The following is a 16,464-nucleotide window of genomic DNA, read 5'->3' as shown; positions in this document are numbered from 1 at the left end:
TACCAATGCTTCCATGGAAATTGTAATGACTAAACTGATTGTAGTTACATATAACTTATTCTAGTATTTGGTCATATGGAATAATTATTTTAAAGTTTAATTATGAATTTTTTTCAAAACGATCATTTAAAGCAGCTGAGTATATAATGAAGTTCAGCAACCCTTTTAAGAGAAAATGTATTTCAAAGTATATTAATAAATTTCTGAAAGCTCATTCATTTAACTCAAATAATTTTATTTACATTTAATTTTAAAGAACATTATTACTACTACAGTCTTTTAATATTATATTCAATTAACATGTTTTCAGTTGCATGCCATTTTCACAGGATACATTACCTGTTTAAAGCAAGGGATTTCTCTTTTTTTTCTCTCCCCCATATTGAGTATTTGACGTTTTAAGATTAGTAATATCATTACTTCCTAATACAGTTGATTCTGATTATAGCAGTCAAGCATAACTGAAACCACTTAATTCAATATACTTTTTAAGAAGTATATTTACAATTATTTACACAATTAAAATACACAGAATGCAATGCAGCTTTTATGTTAAATGTTTCTATAGATGAGATCATATTTGGGCACTCGAGATGAATCGATTGGAGAGGTTACCATGACTTTACCCCTCATAGCTCCTCTATATATCACTTCAATAAGATCAATGAAGTCTTGTTTGTCTTGGAAAGGTCCAACAAACTTGGTATGGTCTGCACTTCTGGAAAATCAATAATGGACATATAAAATAAAATCAACTTTTACTTAAGGTTTGCAATATAATATATAATCATAAAAGGTCATTAAAATCCTATAATCTAAGTTTCCACCACATATTCTGCAACAGCACCCAGGAGCACAACAATGAAGGGTGCTTTTATAATAAGACTGGAAAACAGATTTCCCAATTTTATGAAGCTTAACTTTTATGACTCCATACACAAGAGGTCAAAGAACCTATAAGTATGTTAGTACCACTAGTGGGATGTAGATGAAGACTGAGAAAGAAGTTTGACAATTCATGAGTTGCAGGTTGTAGTAGTTTGGGAATACTTCTTAAGGAAGGCTGCTTCAGAGAGAGAGAGAGAGATTAGATGAGAAGCAAATGCAAAATGTGTTTGCATTTGCACTGAAAAGGGGTGCTTAGCAGCTGCAGCTCATTTTAACAGGCAAACAGAAAAAAGAGAAAAGATTGCTAATTTGGTGAAGCAGTAACCCTGCTAAAACATTGCATCCATGTGATAAGAGGTTGAGGTAGGTATAGCAAAAATTTTTAGAGGTTTTATTTATGCAGTTGGGGGCATTGAAGATGACCAGATTATCCTTGTCCCATTTAAGGATTGAGAAAGAAGTTTGTTTAAAGTTGCAGATGAAAGTTGTTTGGGAATACTTCTTGATAAAGTCTGTTCCAGAAAACAGGGATAGATGGGATAAAAAAAAAAGGTGATATCAATGTTTAAACGTCATCTTGAAGCAATATGCCCAATCACTATATGGTTTGTCAAATTTGAGAGCAATCTCCATTCATCTCCAAATGAGGATGAATGGAGATCACTGTCAATAGGATTAGTGGCTGTTGAGATTAGGTCATTTATGTATAGGAGGTAAGTCCTTAGGCACTCCTGCAGTAGTTGCAAAGCTTGAAGAGAGGGAACAGTTTGTCCATGACCTGAGAGAAAGGTGGCTACCCATTTACAGAGGATGTTAAGTAGACCAAAGCATGCAATTTGCTTGGCAGGCCTCAATGCAACCAAAAGCTCTGGAAATATCAAGCGCAACAGCACTTTTCTCGAAACCTTTCCATAGCACATGATGTAGGCTAAGACTTCAAACCGAGGACCTGGAATGATGAAATAAATCCATATTAGTGAGCCTCTAGGTAGAGGAGAAGTTTACTACTGATTACTTTCTCCATTATTTTGGAAAAGACTGAGGTGACAGCATTTAGTCTGTGGGGTTCAATGGTAACTTTTATCTCCCCTTTTTTGGAAACAGGTTGGACATTGCTTCCATCTGTTGGGATAAGTACCAGCTAAGTATAAAACACTTCAGAGACAATATAACATGGGTGTTTACCCAAGCACAATGTTTGAGTACAATTGGAAAGATGCCATCAGGGCCAAAAGACTAATGTCCAAGTTATTTAGTATTCTGATACTTCTGATGTCTTTTTTGCCAAAAAACCACAGGGCATACAGTACTTAGTTACTAATATGATAGGAAGTGATTTTCTTTGGTCACCTATGCAGGAATTGGAGGAAAAGAGCAAAATTAGCTTGATCTTTGAGTGCTGTAACAGCGGCAAGTTTTCCTGCTGTGGGCCTACATGAAGTCAGATTTGAACATATTTAACAATGGAACTTTACAACAATGATTTCAGTTTAAGTTAAGGGGATAATAAATCCCTCATTATTTTCAAGCTGGATGCGAAACTCGGAGATCTAAATCTAAGAGTTTCATGCCGAAGAACTATCTTACTCACTGATGAGACCTCAATAAAGGTCGAAACCGGTCTGGGTAGTGACCTCTCCCCATAATGTAAAACAGTAATACATCTCCTAGGAGCTGTGTTTTACATTATGAGAAAATATTAAGGATAGTGACAAAGCTTGCTCCATCTTTGACATGAGTTGCCATAGTGTTGTACTACCCAAGTGATGACTTACACTTGGACTTGCCGATAGTTCTTCGGCATGAAACTCTTAGATCTCCGAGTTTTGCATCCGGCTTGAAAATAATGAGGGATTTATTATCCCCTTAACTCAATTTACGCCGCTGGAAAAACTAGCCTCTTTATCGTAATGAGTTCAGTTATAAGACTGGGTTCATCCATCATTAAATAATAATAAAGTGTATTCACTAGTTTTACTACTGGATTAATGAGTTCTTCAGGATGGTAGATTAGGTAACAATTACAAGTTAAATACAAATTTTAAAAATCCCTCTCATATAAACATTGTTAAAGAACGAGAAATGAGTAACATATGATATACTACACTTGTCTTCTAGGATTGTTTCAAGTTGAATGTTTGAAAAGGTGAACCCAGTTATGTCGAAAGATGGGAGACTTCCTCTGGCTGGGACAAAAAGCTGTTTGTTCCATTTAAAGAAATTAGACTAAAGGCAGTGTGTGGAAAGTCTTAACATCTAGAAAGAAGAGAGAAAAAATACAATTCTAGTATTTTTACAATAGAAGAAAAATTTCCTTACCCAAATGAAAAGGTGGTCATTTGATAACCTTGATACAGAGGTATGACAGCAATTTTTTTTTCCCCTTAAAAACATTTTGTGTGCAGAAAAGGCCCTTCATCCAGTGAACACCACAAATATTAAAGTCCAAAGCTCCTGCACTTCTTTCATCATCTTGCATACCAAAAAGCAAAATCAATTTAGAAAAGCAAGTCTACTCAAATTTAACAAGAAAAAAAGCAATCAAGCTGACAAAGGAGATGTGATGGTTGTCATAAATACTGTAGATTCTCTTAGATTTTTCAACTTACTCCACACAAGGATCCTAGGAACTCAGACAAACCAATAGTAATTCTTTGTAACATGCCAAACTAGCCAATTTACATGAAACAAAACCTCAGTCTCTTTACCCTCTTGCCCAAAGTTCACAAGACTGACATTTATCTGAGACCCATAGTTGATGGTATAAGCTCGCCTCTTATCTAAATATCCTGCAGCATTATTGAATAGCCACATCAGACACTGATCCATTTGAGAACTCACCCAGTTTTGTTCCGAAAATATCAAAATATTTCCATTTTATTGTCTGACATAATTGAAATCTGGATGTCCTGCCTTCAAGTCCAATTACTTTGAATGGTACAAACAACTTTTTGGTCTGACCATGGAGAAATCCCTTATCTACCCCCCCCCCTTCTGCAGATCAATTCAGAGAAACATTTTCTTTAGCAACCTAGAACCTGCCTCCACCAAATGGTAGAGATACACTGGATTTTTTTATTTTAATACTTGGAGACATGGTATTTTAAATGACTTTCTAAATTCTCTCAATTTCATTCATTCAAGCAAACTAATTTTTTCTAGTATTCTGTTTTCAAAAACATCAGGAAAAAGAATTTCATTTACCAAAAGTCTGGGTAGCTGGATGCTTATCTTCATCCCCATCACAAAATAAAGACATAATTCACAACTTCAAAATGAGCAATGTACATCTCTTGTACACACACATCAAAACATTCATTTCTGCTTAGCCAGTTCATCCTTAATGGTAAACACTGTCCAAAAGATATTCTAATCCTTTTCCACAGCAAAATTCATTATAGATTTTCTGTCTCTCTCTCTTCATTTCCCATCCTATACACTGGAAATCTCTCCAAATTCTCTGTCATAATATCAGAGGTGCCTATAAGCCCATCAAAATCATAAGTAGTTTCCTTCAGTCTCCAAAAGACATAAGCCTTTCTATAAACATCTGAGCATTTATATTTATCGAATTCCATTCTTTTATATACGTCAGACTTGCAGAATTTCTCAAATACGAAGAGACCATCTCATAGATATGGGATATGGGTGACTAAAATCAAAGATAATCCTTTTATATAAGAAAATAACTAGACCAATCAATCAATCTTACTGCCTATAACTACAAGTTCATTAGTTATTTGAAACTATCATGCCAACTGAGGAAAAGAGGAGGAAAAAAAAAGCCACATAAGTGCAGAATTTAGGAAAAATTTCCACAATAGATCATTTGCATATAATATATCAAAATTGAAAGATTTCTATACATTACCAAGCATTACAACACATTTGATTCATCAGTCTGTGCTGCTCTTTTGAGAAGCTCAAATGAAACATAAATGTCAAAAGCTATTTATAGCAAAAAAAAAAAAAACAGCTGTTTGTACAGAATAGACTTTCTAGTCAATAAATGTGTCAAAAAAGATGATGATCCAATAGTCCCTAAATTCTTTATAGCTACACTTGAGTATGTGTTCAGAAAACTTGACAGGACCAAGATGTGAGGTGGAATGCAATAGGATAACAATGCTTTCTTAAATGTAATTATAGCACTTTACTACTGCTGTTTATTATATATATATATTCATTTTCTGGAAACATTAATGTGGGCATCTCAATTTTAACTAAATGTAACTAAATATAAAGCTTCAATAACAGTACAAAAACTTAACTCTGTTAAGTGAGTTTTCAAACTTGTCTTCCTGCTTTAATGTTATCCTTTTTCAGGTTACATTTAATCTTGTCTTATGTTCCAGAAGAAAGAATGCCCAACTTTAATTTTGATAACACTCTATTCACCAACCAAGATCAGTTTTCTTTTTTGGCTGACTTTCCCATCTAGCCTGTCCTGGCATAACATTACTTTTTTTTTATTCTGAACAACGCTTCTCAATTTTTAAAACTTCATCATCATCAAATTCCTGCCATGTACCCTTAAGGGGTGTACAGGATATGATAGTACTACATGAAAAAAAATTACATCATTACTAACTTCCTATCTACAATTTTCCTCCAAATCAGTCTGTTACTTGTCAAGACTCCAACATTATCAGATCTTATATTTCAAGGATCTGATATTATAAGGGGTGCTTAAGGGTCAAAGCTGTATAACTGAGAGGAGACCTCCACATAGCCTTTAAAGGAATGCGGAGAACCGACCAGGGCTTCTGACCTAATGTCCAATCCTCACCTTCTCGTGGTGCACCCTGTTGGGTATCTACTTGGATACTGAACGAACGAGGATGGGCTGGCAATTTGGGATTTAGCCGACCAAATTGTATTCTTACTGGTTAAACCAAAATAAAAAATGATGGTACAACATGACAAAAAAAATTTTTTTAAACTTCATAAATCTCAAATCTGCCCAATACTAGAATATTGTTTTCACATTCTGGGTGCACCAAGCCTCCCTAAGAATGCTAGACCATATATCCAAAAGAGCTATTCACTTCATAGATGATCTTTCTCTCAATGACTACCTCCAATCACTTTCCCATAGGTGCTCTGTTTCTGCATTGTCTTTTCTATAGGTATTTCCATGGATGATACTCCACTGAGCTGGACACTGCTATTCCTCTGCTTTCTTCTAATCATATATAAACATAACATCCTCTTCCTTTATACCATTTTTTCTAATGCATATGATCTCCAACTCTTCAAGAAACACATGAACGGATTCCTTTCATCTCTCTCTTTCTCTCTCTCTCTCTAATCATTTGTCCAAACATGAATTGCTGCATTATAGGTCCCTAGACATGTCATGTGCATAGGTGGTAGCTTTAAAAAAAAAATCCGAACAAGATGCAGCTACATTTCATAACAATTAAGGTACATGAGAGCTGCCCATATTTTATCAAATTTGTAAGCTGTTGTCCAGTGAGACACATCCAGGTCTGAATCTCCAAAATTCATTATTAAAATATTGAAAATAGATCAATGAATACTGCTATTAATTAAATATAATCAAGCAATAATATTCATACATGCATGTTTCATACAATATACTGCAATAAAAAAAAAATTTTATTTAAAGGCAGATTACACCCTTTAGAAAGAGTTGTTCAAGAGTGCAAATTTTTCGCAAATGCACTTCTCACTCTTTCCCAATCAACACATCCAGTATAAAGCTTGTCTTTCTTAATATAATTTCTGATATGCATCCAACTTTACAGACATGTAGAAAGACATAACAGGAATCTCCTACACATAAAAGAACATTTAATCAATATTAAAATTAATGTATATTTGTTTACAAAACTACTCACCCATAATCTACTTTTATATGCTGACCATTAAAGAAGAAGACTATTGCAGGAATGAACGTAATATCAAAATAGTGTGTGTAAACAGGGACTTCCTGAACATCAGCTATATAGATGTCAGCCATTAGAGCCAAGAGTGGTGATGTTTTGGCAAGCTGTAAGTATACAGATTTGTAAAGAACATGCAAATACAAATTATATATCAATACATAACATGATTTATTTTTATTTAAGTCTCACCCATTAAAGATTGTAGATACAGTGTGTTATAGTGGAGTGAACCAATATATCAGAGCTTCTAGTGATGTGGCCATTTTAATCAATAATAAATGGAAAAATAAAATACGAAATGATCTGATTATAACAGTTAAAACAAACAGAAGCTACTTAAATTTCATAGGAGTATATGCCCCTGAAGAAAGCAGGAAAGATGATTCCAAACAGTTTTATGAGGAACTGCAAAATCAGTTAAATAAACGTAATAAAAATGACTATATATTAATAGTAGATCTTAATACTAGAGTTGGAAATGATTTGCATGAATTACAAATGAAGTCAAGAACTACTAGACTTCAATACTTTAATTTTAAAATAACTACCGGTAATACTTTTTTCTCAAAAAAAGAATATAAATAAATATACTTGGAATGGCAGAAGAACAAGATCTATAATTGAGTTATCATTACTAGACTATAATAAATTTAGTTTAATCCTTTATCCAAGTGTGAGCAAACAAAATTTGCACCTGAAAGTATCTTCAGGACTGTGGTAAGGTGGAGCAAGCTAACATCACTCGTATCTCAGTATCTTTATCCAAGTGTTTGCTCACACTTGGATAAAGGATTAAACTAAATTTATTATAGTCTAACCAAGTGAAAAATAAACTTTCAACATCTTTCTCTAAATCCAGAGTAATTTAATAAAAAGGTGGCACACCGTTTGGCAACTCCTATAGGTAGAGATGACCTTGCTAATGCTTCTGCCTGGTATCTCCACTTGGGCCTGGCTCCCACTGAAGAGACCTCAATAAAGGTTGAAACTAGTCTGGGTAGTGGCCCTTCCCTTAATGCATAACATTATACATCTCTGCAAGGAGATGTGTTTTGCATTATGGGAGATACTGAGATAGGAGTGATGCTAGCTTGCTCCACCATTGCAACGACACCTTACCCCAGTCCTGAAGATACTTTCAGGCGCTAACTTTGTTTGCTCACACTTGGATAAAGGATTAAACTAAATTTATTATAGTCTAACCAAGTGAAAAATAAACTTTCAACATCTTTCTCTAAATCCAGAGTAATTTAATAAAAAGGTGGCACACCGTTTGGCAACTCCTATAGGTAGAGATGACCTTGCTAATGCTTCTGCCTGGTATCTCCACTTGGGCCTGGCTCCCACTGAAGAGACCTCAATAAAGGTTGAAACTAGTCTGGGTAGTGGCCCTTCCCTTAATGCATAACATTATACATATCCGCAAGGAGATGTGTTTTGCATTATTCGAGATACTGAGATAGGAGTGATGTTATCTTGCTCCACCTTTGCAACGAGTTGCCCGGTGTTGTACCACCTTACTCCAGTCCTGAAGATACTTTCAGGCGCAAACTTTGTTTGCTCACACTTGGATAAAGGATTAAACTAAATTTATTATAGTCTAACCAAGTGAAAAATAAACTTTCAATGTATTAGGGGAAGGACACAAAAAAATGCAGGGCTTTGAATCCGATTATCTACAACTCAACAACTCCAGCCATCTGTATATTTCCACTCAACAAATAAGCTGGCATTCTTACATCAACATTTTTTTTTAATGAAAAACTATGTTTTGTTAGTAACTGTTAACAGGTTTATGTTAGGAAAATACAGTAATATTTAGTGATTATGCGCTTGAAATATTTTAAAATTTAACAAAAACTATGGAGGACCTATTCACCAAGTGGAAGACTTGGAATAAACATGTTCCTAAAAAGCAAGATGGTAATTTCATAAAATATTTATAGCATGTGAAACTTGAATGATATTTGAGTTGTCTATTTAAAAGATAATCCAAAGGAGTGCATATCTGCCTTTTAATACTATTTTTTAGTTTCAGGCATATTTTCTGTAGCATTTAAACAAAATTTAATTAATAAACATCTATAACCAACTTGTATATGTTCAAATTACCACTTTTCTTTCAAATGGTGGGAGTAAGAAAAAATTTTAAAGAAGTATATGTCTTCTATTTTAAAATGCTCATGGCTTAGTGGTCTAAGTTTATGTTTATTTGTTTGTTTGTTTATATATATATATATATATACACACACATATATCCCATACACAAGAGGCCAAGAGACCTATATGGACATCAGTGCCATGTGTGGGGTGCAGTTGAGGACTAAGATAAAAGTTTACTTTTTTTTTTTTTTTGAAGAGTTGCAGGTTGTAACTGTTTGGGAATACTTCTTAAGGAAGGCTGTTGTAGAGGACATGGATGGATGGAATAAAAGAGGATGAATAGAAGCAGGTTCAGTGTTTGAAGTTGCACAGTAAAGAGATGTGCTGGACAGTTACAGCGCTTATATTAACAGGTGCAACAGAAAGTGGAGGAATGATGGTTGCAATTTCACTAGAGCAGTGACCACAGAAGTACCTGTAGAATACACACTCCTGAAACACTGTGCATGTGAGATAGAGGGTGAAGTGAGTCTGTAAGAGATGGATCATCTATGAGCCTAACTGCATGCCTCTGTATGGCATCCAGGATTTTATGGAAAATTTTAGGTGTACAATAATCTCCTGAACAAAAGAGAATGCCAAGTTTCTTGGATGCTGAGGGGTCTCTTGATGGGATGTGTTTATGCCATGAAAGACTGGAGGCAAACACTAGTCCAAGCAAAAAGTTCTAATCCTTTCTTTTAGGGTTACACGGTGATCAGCATTCAGTTTAAAAATTTTATGGAATTTACAACCATGTTAAACTTTTTTTATTTTCCCGACGTTGAATCTTCACATCAAGATCATCTGGAGCGTACATAAATATACAGGACAAGCTGAATTACATCATTAACTGTAAGCTAGAGAAACAATGATTTGATCACATGTTATTCTACTGGCGTGACCTCTGGTGAAAAAAATAAAAAATAAAATAAAATAAAAAATAAATGTTTACATCGAGCTAAATTCTATTTTACAATGACAGGAATAAACATTCTTTTAGATGGTTTTCTTTCAGAAACAATTGGTGTCCTATTTTTAGTATTACAATTCTTATTTTTGATTTACAATACTGGATTTTCTACAGTCCTGTTTATAGTTGTTCTTGGTGAGGAAGGTCGAATACATACCTTCCATATGTTTGGGATTTTTAGACCATCGTTGTTGTTCAGATTGGGGTGGTTGATAATAATCTTGCAGGCTGCCTTCAATTTCCGTTCGTACCATGTTCTGGTGTGATGTAGACAGCTGGTGGTTTTCCAATCAATTCTGCGTAAGGTATTCAGGGCATGATCAGAAAACACCCCGCTAAGACCTATCATTGAAGGAATTGATAGCCCGACATATCACTTAGCCAAAAAATTAGCGCCAACACTCAAGGAGTTGGTAGGTCATTCCCCCTCCTATATCAAAAAAACACAACACTTGATAATCATCATCAAAGACATTACATTAGAAAAAGATGATTTATTAGTCAGTTTTTGACATCTCTACCCTCTTTACAAATGTCCCAATCAATGACACAATCCTTCTCCTACAGAACAAATTCCCTCCAGATATCATGGCGCTTTTTGCACATGTATTACGGTCGGGTTATTTTGTATGACAAAACGCCTTCTACTTACAAAAAGAAGGCACAGCCATGGGCTCGCCATTATCCCCCCCCCCATTGCTAACTTTTACATGGAACATTTTGAGCAACTTGCCCTAGATTCCTCCCCTCTAAAACCCTGGCTTAGATGAGATGTCTGGCTTAGATGACGATGTTTTCGTGATCTGGTCCCATGGCCGCCAGACATTAGACACATTCCTTAGCCACCTAAACAAACAACACAAATGCATACAGTTCACAATTAAAATTGAAAAACACAACACACTTCCATTTCTAGATACACTTGTCACACATCTTCCCTCGGGCAATCTTTCCTTCACTGTTTACCGAAAACCGACACATACGGGACAATATATACACATAAACTTCTACCACCACCCAACACAAAAACAACACACTAAAAAACAGAGCTCAGACTATCTGTTCCAGTGAACAGGCACTGAACGACGAATTTAAAATTATCAGTAATAACTTACAAAAAAACAGATACAGCCAAAACACCATTAACAAAATTCTCTACAAAACCACAATAAAAATCAATCGCAAACCAGACTACAGTACAACTATAACCATTCCCTACATTAAAGGAATATCAGACAAAATAAACAGAGTACTACAAAAGTACAACCTGAAAGCCACCTTTAAATCTCCTGCAAAATTAAAAAGCTTACTCAACTCATCCAAAGACCCACTCCCTCCACTAGCTCACCCTGGAGTACACCGGATTTATTGTACTTGCAACATACCATATATAGGAGAAACAGGATGCACTATTCCTATTAGACAAAAAAAACATAAACGACACATTAAATATAATAATTATGGTGATGCTGGCCTTTCTGATCATGCCCTGAATACCTTACACAGAATTGATTGGAAAACCACCAGCTGTCTACATCACACTAGAACATGGTACGAACGGAAATTCAAGGAAGCCTGCGAGATTATTATCAACCATCTCAATCTGAACAACAATGATGGTCTAAAAATCCCAAACATATGGAAGGTATATATTCGACTTCCTCACCAAGAACAACTATAAACAGGACTGTAGAAAATCCAGTATTGTAAATCAAAAATAAGAATTGTAATACTAAAAATAGGACACCAATTGTTTCTGAAAGAAAACCATCTAAAAGAATGTTTATTCCTGTCATTGTAAAATAGAATTTAGCTTGATGTAAAAATTTATTTTTTATTTTATTTTATTTTTTTATTTTTTCACCAGAGGTCATGCCAGTAGAATAACGTGATCAAATCATTGTTTCTCTAGCTTACAGTTAATGATGTAACTCAGCTTGTCCTGTATATTTATGTACGCTCCAGATGATGATCTTGATGTGAAGATCAAAACGTCGGGATAATAAAAAGTTTTTTTAACACGGTTGTAAATTCCATAAAATTTTTAAAATGAAAAAGATCTAATCTTTTCTAGCAATTTGTGTATTGCTGAGAGTAAGGATCTATGTGTTGAGGCTTAAGTGCTGGAAAGACATCATGTTGGAGGTTTAATGGAATATTTACAGCACTAGGAAAGGATTAAAAACTAATTTTAATGCTTCCAATATTTCATCTCAGTTACTGAGACATCTTCAGGGATTAGAAATAACTCTTGTAACACACACTCAAATACAACACAATACTAAGTGAAAGACACGGGTGACTATAAAGATCTATCTAGATGGTGTGCCCTCTATGAGTGTTTGTAGGTCGTCTAGAATGTAAAGTGGAACCTCCGATAATTAATGTTTCCCAAATTTTGGGATGTTTCATGCAACCATATTTATTTAAATTTGGTTGATTTCTGAGGGCCGCTGCAATTCTAAAAACAGTCTCTTTTTTTTTACTATGGTGGAGCATAGTGGTTTTTTCTCCAGGAGATGTTGTAAGTTGTATCCAAAACATGGTCTACAAGGCCAGATTGACCATAGTCATGATCGCAGAGATATGATTTGTGTTGTTCTAAATGGATGGTTGCTGATCTACCTATCTGTCCAAAGTAAGCCAGCTTGCAGGAACAGGGTACTTTATATACTCCAGGCACTGAAAGAGGAGGGAGCTGATCTCTTTAAGAATGGATAAGGTAGTGAGTTTACAGTAAGACTTAAAAAGCTGTGTAGAGGTTGTACTTTTTTTTAAGGACCTAGCTATTTTTTTCTGATGTGCTACGGATGTAGGGAATGGTGATGTAATTTCTGAAATCCTTCTGAAGAGATGGCTGGGGAATGGGGGAAGAGAAATTATTATTTTTTAAATTCTGTAATCATTGTAACCATTGGAAAAGAAGGTGTTGAGTGTGGTTGAGTTCAGTTGAAAGGGAGGTTCCACAGTAACAAAGACTGGGCTTTTCACAAACTCTCCCACCACCACTCTCAACATTATGGCATTATTAAAACTCGAACCAATAGAGCCCACAATCTTTGTGGGCTCTATTGCGTTGAAAGGGAGGTTCCATTGGAACCTCCCTTTCAACCAAACTCCACAACAACCACACACACACACACACAACACATTCCTTTCCAATGGCTATAGCAATTACAGAATTAAAAAAAATAATCAGTTCCTCCTCCGTTCTCCAGTCATCTCTTCAGAAGGATTTCAGAAATGCCATCACCATCCCCTACATCTGTGGCATATCAGAAAAAAATAGCCAGGTCCTTAAAAAAAAAGTACAACCTTTACACAGCTGTTAAGCCCCACCATAAACTTGCTGCCCTTATCCGTTCTACCAAAGATCAGCTCCCTCCTCTCTCAGTGCCTGGAATATTACCCTGTTCCTGCAAGCTAGCTTACTTTAGACAGACAGGTAGATCAGCAACAAATCCAGTTAGAAGAACATAAATCATACATCTGCAATTACAACTATGGTTAATCTGGCCTTGCAGAACATATACTGGCTAAAACCCACAGGATCTCCTGGAAGAAAACCACCATTCTCCACCATAGTCAATTCAAAAAAGGAAAGAATTTTCCATTTTGAATTTACTTTTCCTGTGTTTAGAATCTGTGGCGCCACTCAGAAATCAACCAAATTTAAATAAATACGGTTGCATGAAAACTCTCAAAATTTGGGAAACATTATGCGCCAAACGCCCATAGTGGGCACACCATCTAGAATAGGGCTTTAGAGTCAGTCACGTGTTTCACTTAGTATTGCGTTGTATTTGAGTGTGTGTGTGTTACAATTATTTATAATCCCTAAAGATATCTCAATGACTGAGATGGAATATTTGAAGTATTAAAATTAGTATTTAATCCTTTCCTAGTGCTGTAAATATTCTATTAAACCTCCAACATGAGGGTAAGGGTATAGGTGAGCTGGGATCTCTTTGTGCAAGAAAAGGCAAAACTGTTTTAGTAGCAGTGAAATACCAACACTGTCCTCATCAGATTGGAGGATAGTATGTATATCAATGTTTAAGGCACTAGTTGTGGATGATCTTGTAGGCTGGGATGTCAGCATACCACACGGTTCATCAAATGAGTAGGATGAGTGGAGAGTACCATCATCAGCAAAGCTGTGAATGGGATTAGTGGTTATTTATATACAGGAGAAAGAGTAGGTGATAAGGCACAGCCTTGGGACACTTCAGCATTGGTGGTGAAGCTTGAAGAAAGGGAGCCATCTACCATGATTTGCAAAGAATGACCAAAGAAAAAGCTGACTACCCAATTATTACAGAGGACATTGGGAGACCGAAGGATGGCGATTTGTTTAGTAGGCCTTGATGCCAGACACAGCCAAAAACTTTGGAAATGTCAAGTGTGAAGCACAAGTTTCTCTGAACCTTTCCAGGTAAGTGTCCACTGATGGGTGATAGTGATATAAGCTACAGTTTTAGTAGGCCTACTAAACAAATTGCCATCCTTCGGTCTCCCTACTGTCCTCTGTAATTGGGTAGTCAGCTTTTTCTTTGGTCATTCTTTGCAAATCATGGTAGATAGCTCCCTTTCTTCAAGCTTCACCACCAACTGAAGTGTCCCAAGGCTGTGCCTTATCACCTACTCTTTCTCCTGTATATAAATAACCACTAATCCCATTCACAGCTTTGCTGATGATGGTACTCTCCACTCATCCTACTCATTTGATGAACCGTGTGGTATATATCACTATCACTGATGGGTGATAGTGATATAAGCTACAAGGTCAGCTGCAGGTCTTGAATGGGAGATCCGTACTGGTGGTAGCTGATTAATTCATGGACTTATAAGTAGTGGAGGAGTTGGTTATTAATGTCGTTTTCCATTATTTTGGGGAGGATAGAGGTGATAACCACTGGTTGGTAGCTTCATGGTAAACTTGTATCAACCTTTTTTGGAATAGGATGGATACGAGATTGCTTCCATGCAATAGGATAAGTACCAGATATGTATAATAAATTATAGAGATGATGCAGGACAGGTATTAGCTCTGGAGCACAATGTTTGAGAACAACTTGGAAAATGCAATCAGGACCAGAAGACTTTTTAGTATCCAAGTTACTTTGTAGTTTTCTGATGATTTTTTGTTGAAAAACTATAGGAGGCATACGGTGCTTGGATTCCAGTATGGTAAGAGGTGATTTCCTTTGGTCATCTATGCAGGAGTTTAAGAAAAAAGTGATGCCAGGAGATGAGCTTGATGTTTTGGTGAAGTAACAGTGGTGCCATCAGGATAAGACAGAGGTGGAAGTGCAGGAGTTGCATCCAGTGGCCTTAGCAAATGACCAAAAGGCATGGCTTCCATTTGGACAGGAATCAAGTTTTCTGCTGGTTGCCTTCATGAAACTGGATTTGGATCTACTGATTGCATATGTTGCATGCTTTGGTATAGGCAGAGTGTGAGGCTAGAGTTCTTGATGTGAGCCACATGTGATATGCTAAATTTTTTTTTTTTTTTTTGACTGCTTTGACACAATTTTAGTTGAACCAGAGCTTGGAAAGTGGATTTGGATTATGGGCTGAATGGGGGAATGAAAGCCTTCATATACCACTGAGAATAATTTCTGTGACTTGTTCACAGCTGATGTTAGGGTGAGATGAGTGGAAACAATAGTTAGATCAAGGAAATGATCAGCAGATTCTGGAGGTCATCCCGATTGGCTCCTTTGTGGTGCCAGAGGAAGTGAGGTCAGGAGTGGTTGAAGGAAGGGCATTCTGTGAGAGAGGAGACTTGTGCTCCTCTCTTAGACGTTCCTCTAGTTCAGCCCTTTTTGCTGTTATCCTTTCATAAGTTTTTACACAGTGACAATGTTATTTCTCTATAGTTACTACACTCGATTCTTGAGCCTACATTACATACAAAACAGTAACCCCTTGGTCTAATCATCAGGCATCGCCTTTCTCCAGATCAGTCTAAAAATGCACACCAACACCATTTCAATCCTCAACTACATGAAGCTCTGCTCCATTCAACAAACAAATCATCTATCTAAGGGAATATTCCATTCTTCATCTTCTTTAATGCTTCTTCAACATCTGGCAGAACTATTTCCCTATAATGTCACTTTCATCTCTATATTTACTCCAGTTTATTTCACTAGGGCTTTCTTTAAACATCCCTAAAATAATGCTGCTATATTATCTTAAATCTTCTTTCCAGTAGTCACAAGATTTCCATCTCCATTCATTAAAAAAAAAATTTTTTCTCATTACTTCTATTCTTGATTAACGAATACCATTTTCTTGATTCCATTATTCTCTCCCAACTCATGCATAAAGTCAAGTCAGGCTTTTTCTATTTTCCTAATATGTCCAAATCTTCATATCTGAAAACAAAAGCCTTTTTTTTTTTTTTTCATGTCATTCTCTGATTATAAAACAATTGTCATCTTTGAACTTCTGAAAAGCTTTGTTTTCATTTCCAGGAAATTATGGAGATTACAACCATGTTAGAATTAATTACTTTAATTTCCCAAAATTTCAACATTC

The 16,464-nt window shown here is 35.8% G+C and overlaps 1 protein-coding gene across 1 annotated transcript in view; it reads right to left on the bottom strand.

The window, feature by feature from the left end:
• Positions 1-214: 214 nt before the first annotated feature.
• Positions 215-16,464, bottom strand: part of LOC150108887 (thioredoxin-like protein 4B) — a 30,206-nt gene continuing 13,956 nt past the window's right edge. Inside the window, exons 2-3 of the mRNA XM_090404068.1 lie at positions 6,753-6,904; positions 215-718 (exon numbers count right to left, since the gene is read on the bottom strand). Coding sequence (XP_090260194.1) covers positions 553-718; positions 6,753-6,904 — 318 coding nt within the window. The 3' untranslated portion in view covers positions 215-552. The remainder of the gene's footprint in view (positions 719-6,752; positions 6,905-16,464) is intronic.

The sequence above is a fragment of the Typopeltis vanoorti genome, chromosome 2, assembly GCF_054136105.1.
Source record: "Typopeltis vanoorti isolate ZY-2024b chromosome 2, IOZ_Tvanoo_1.0, whole genome shotgun sequence".
NCBI classification, from domain to species: domain Eukaryota; kingdom Metazoa; phylum Arthropoda; class Arachnida; order Uropygi; family Thelyphonidae; genus Typopeltis; species Typopeltis vanoorti.
The sequence above is the reverse complement of the archived record's forward strand: the minus strand, read 5'-3'. Positions and strand labels throughout refer to the sequence as shown.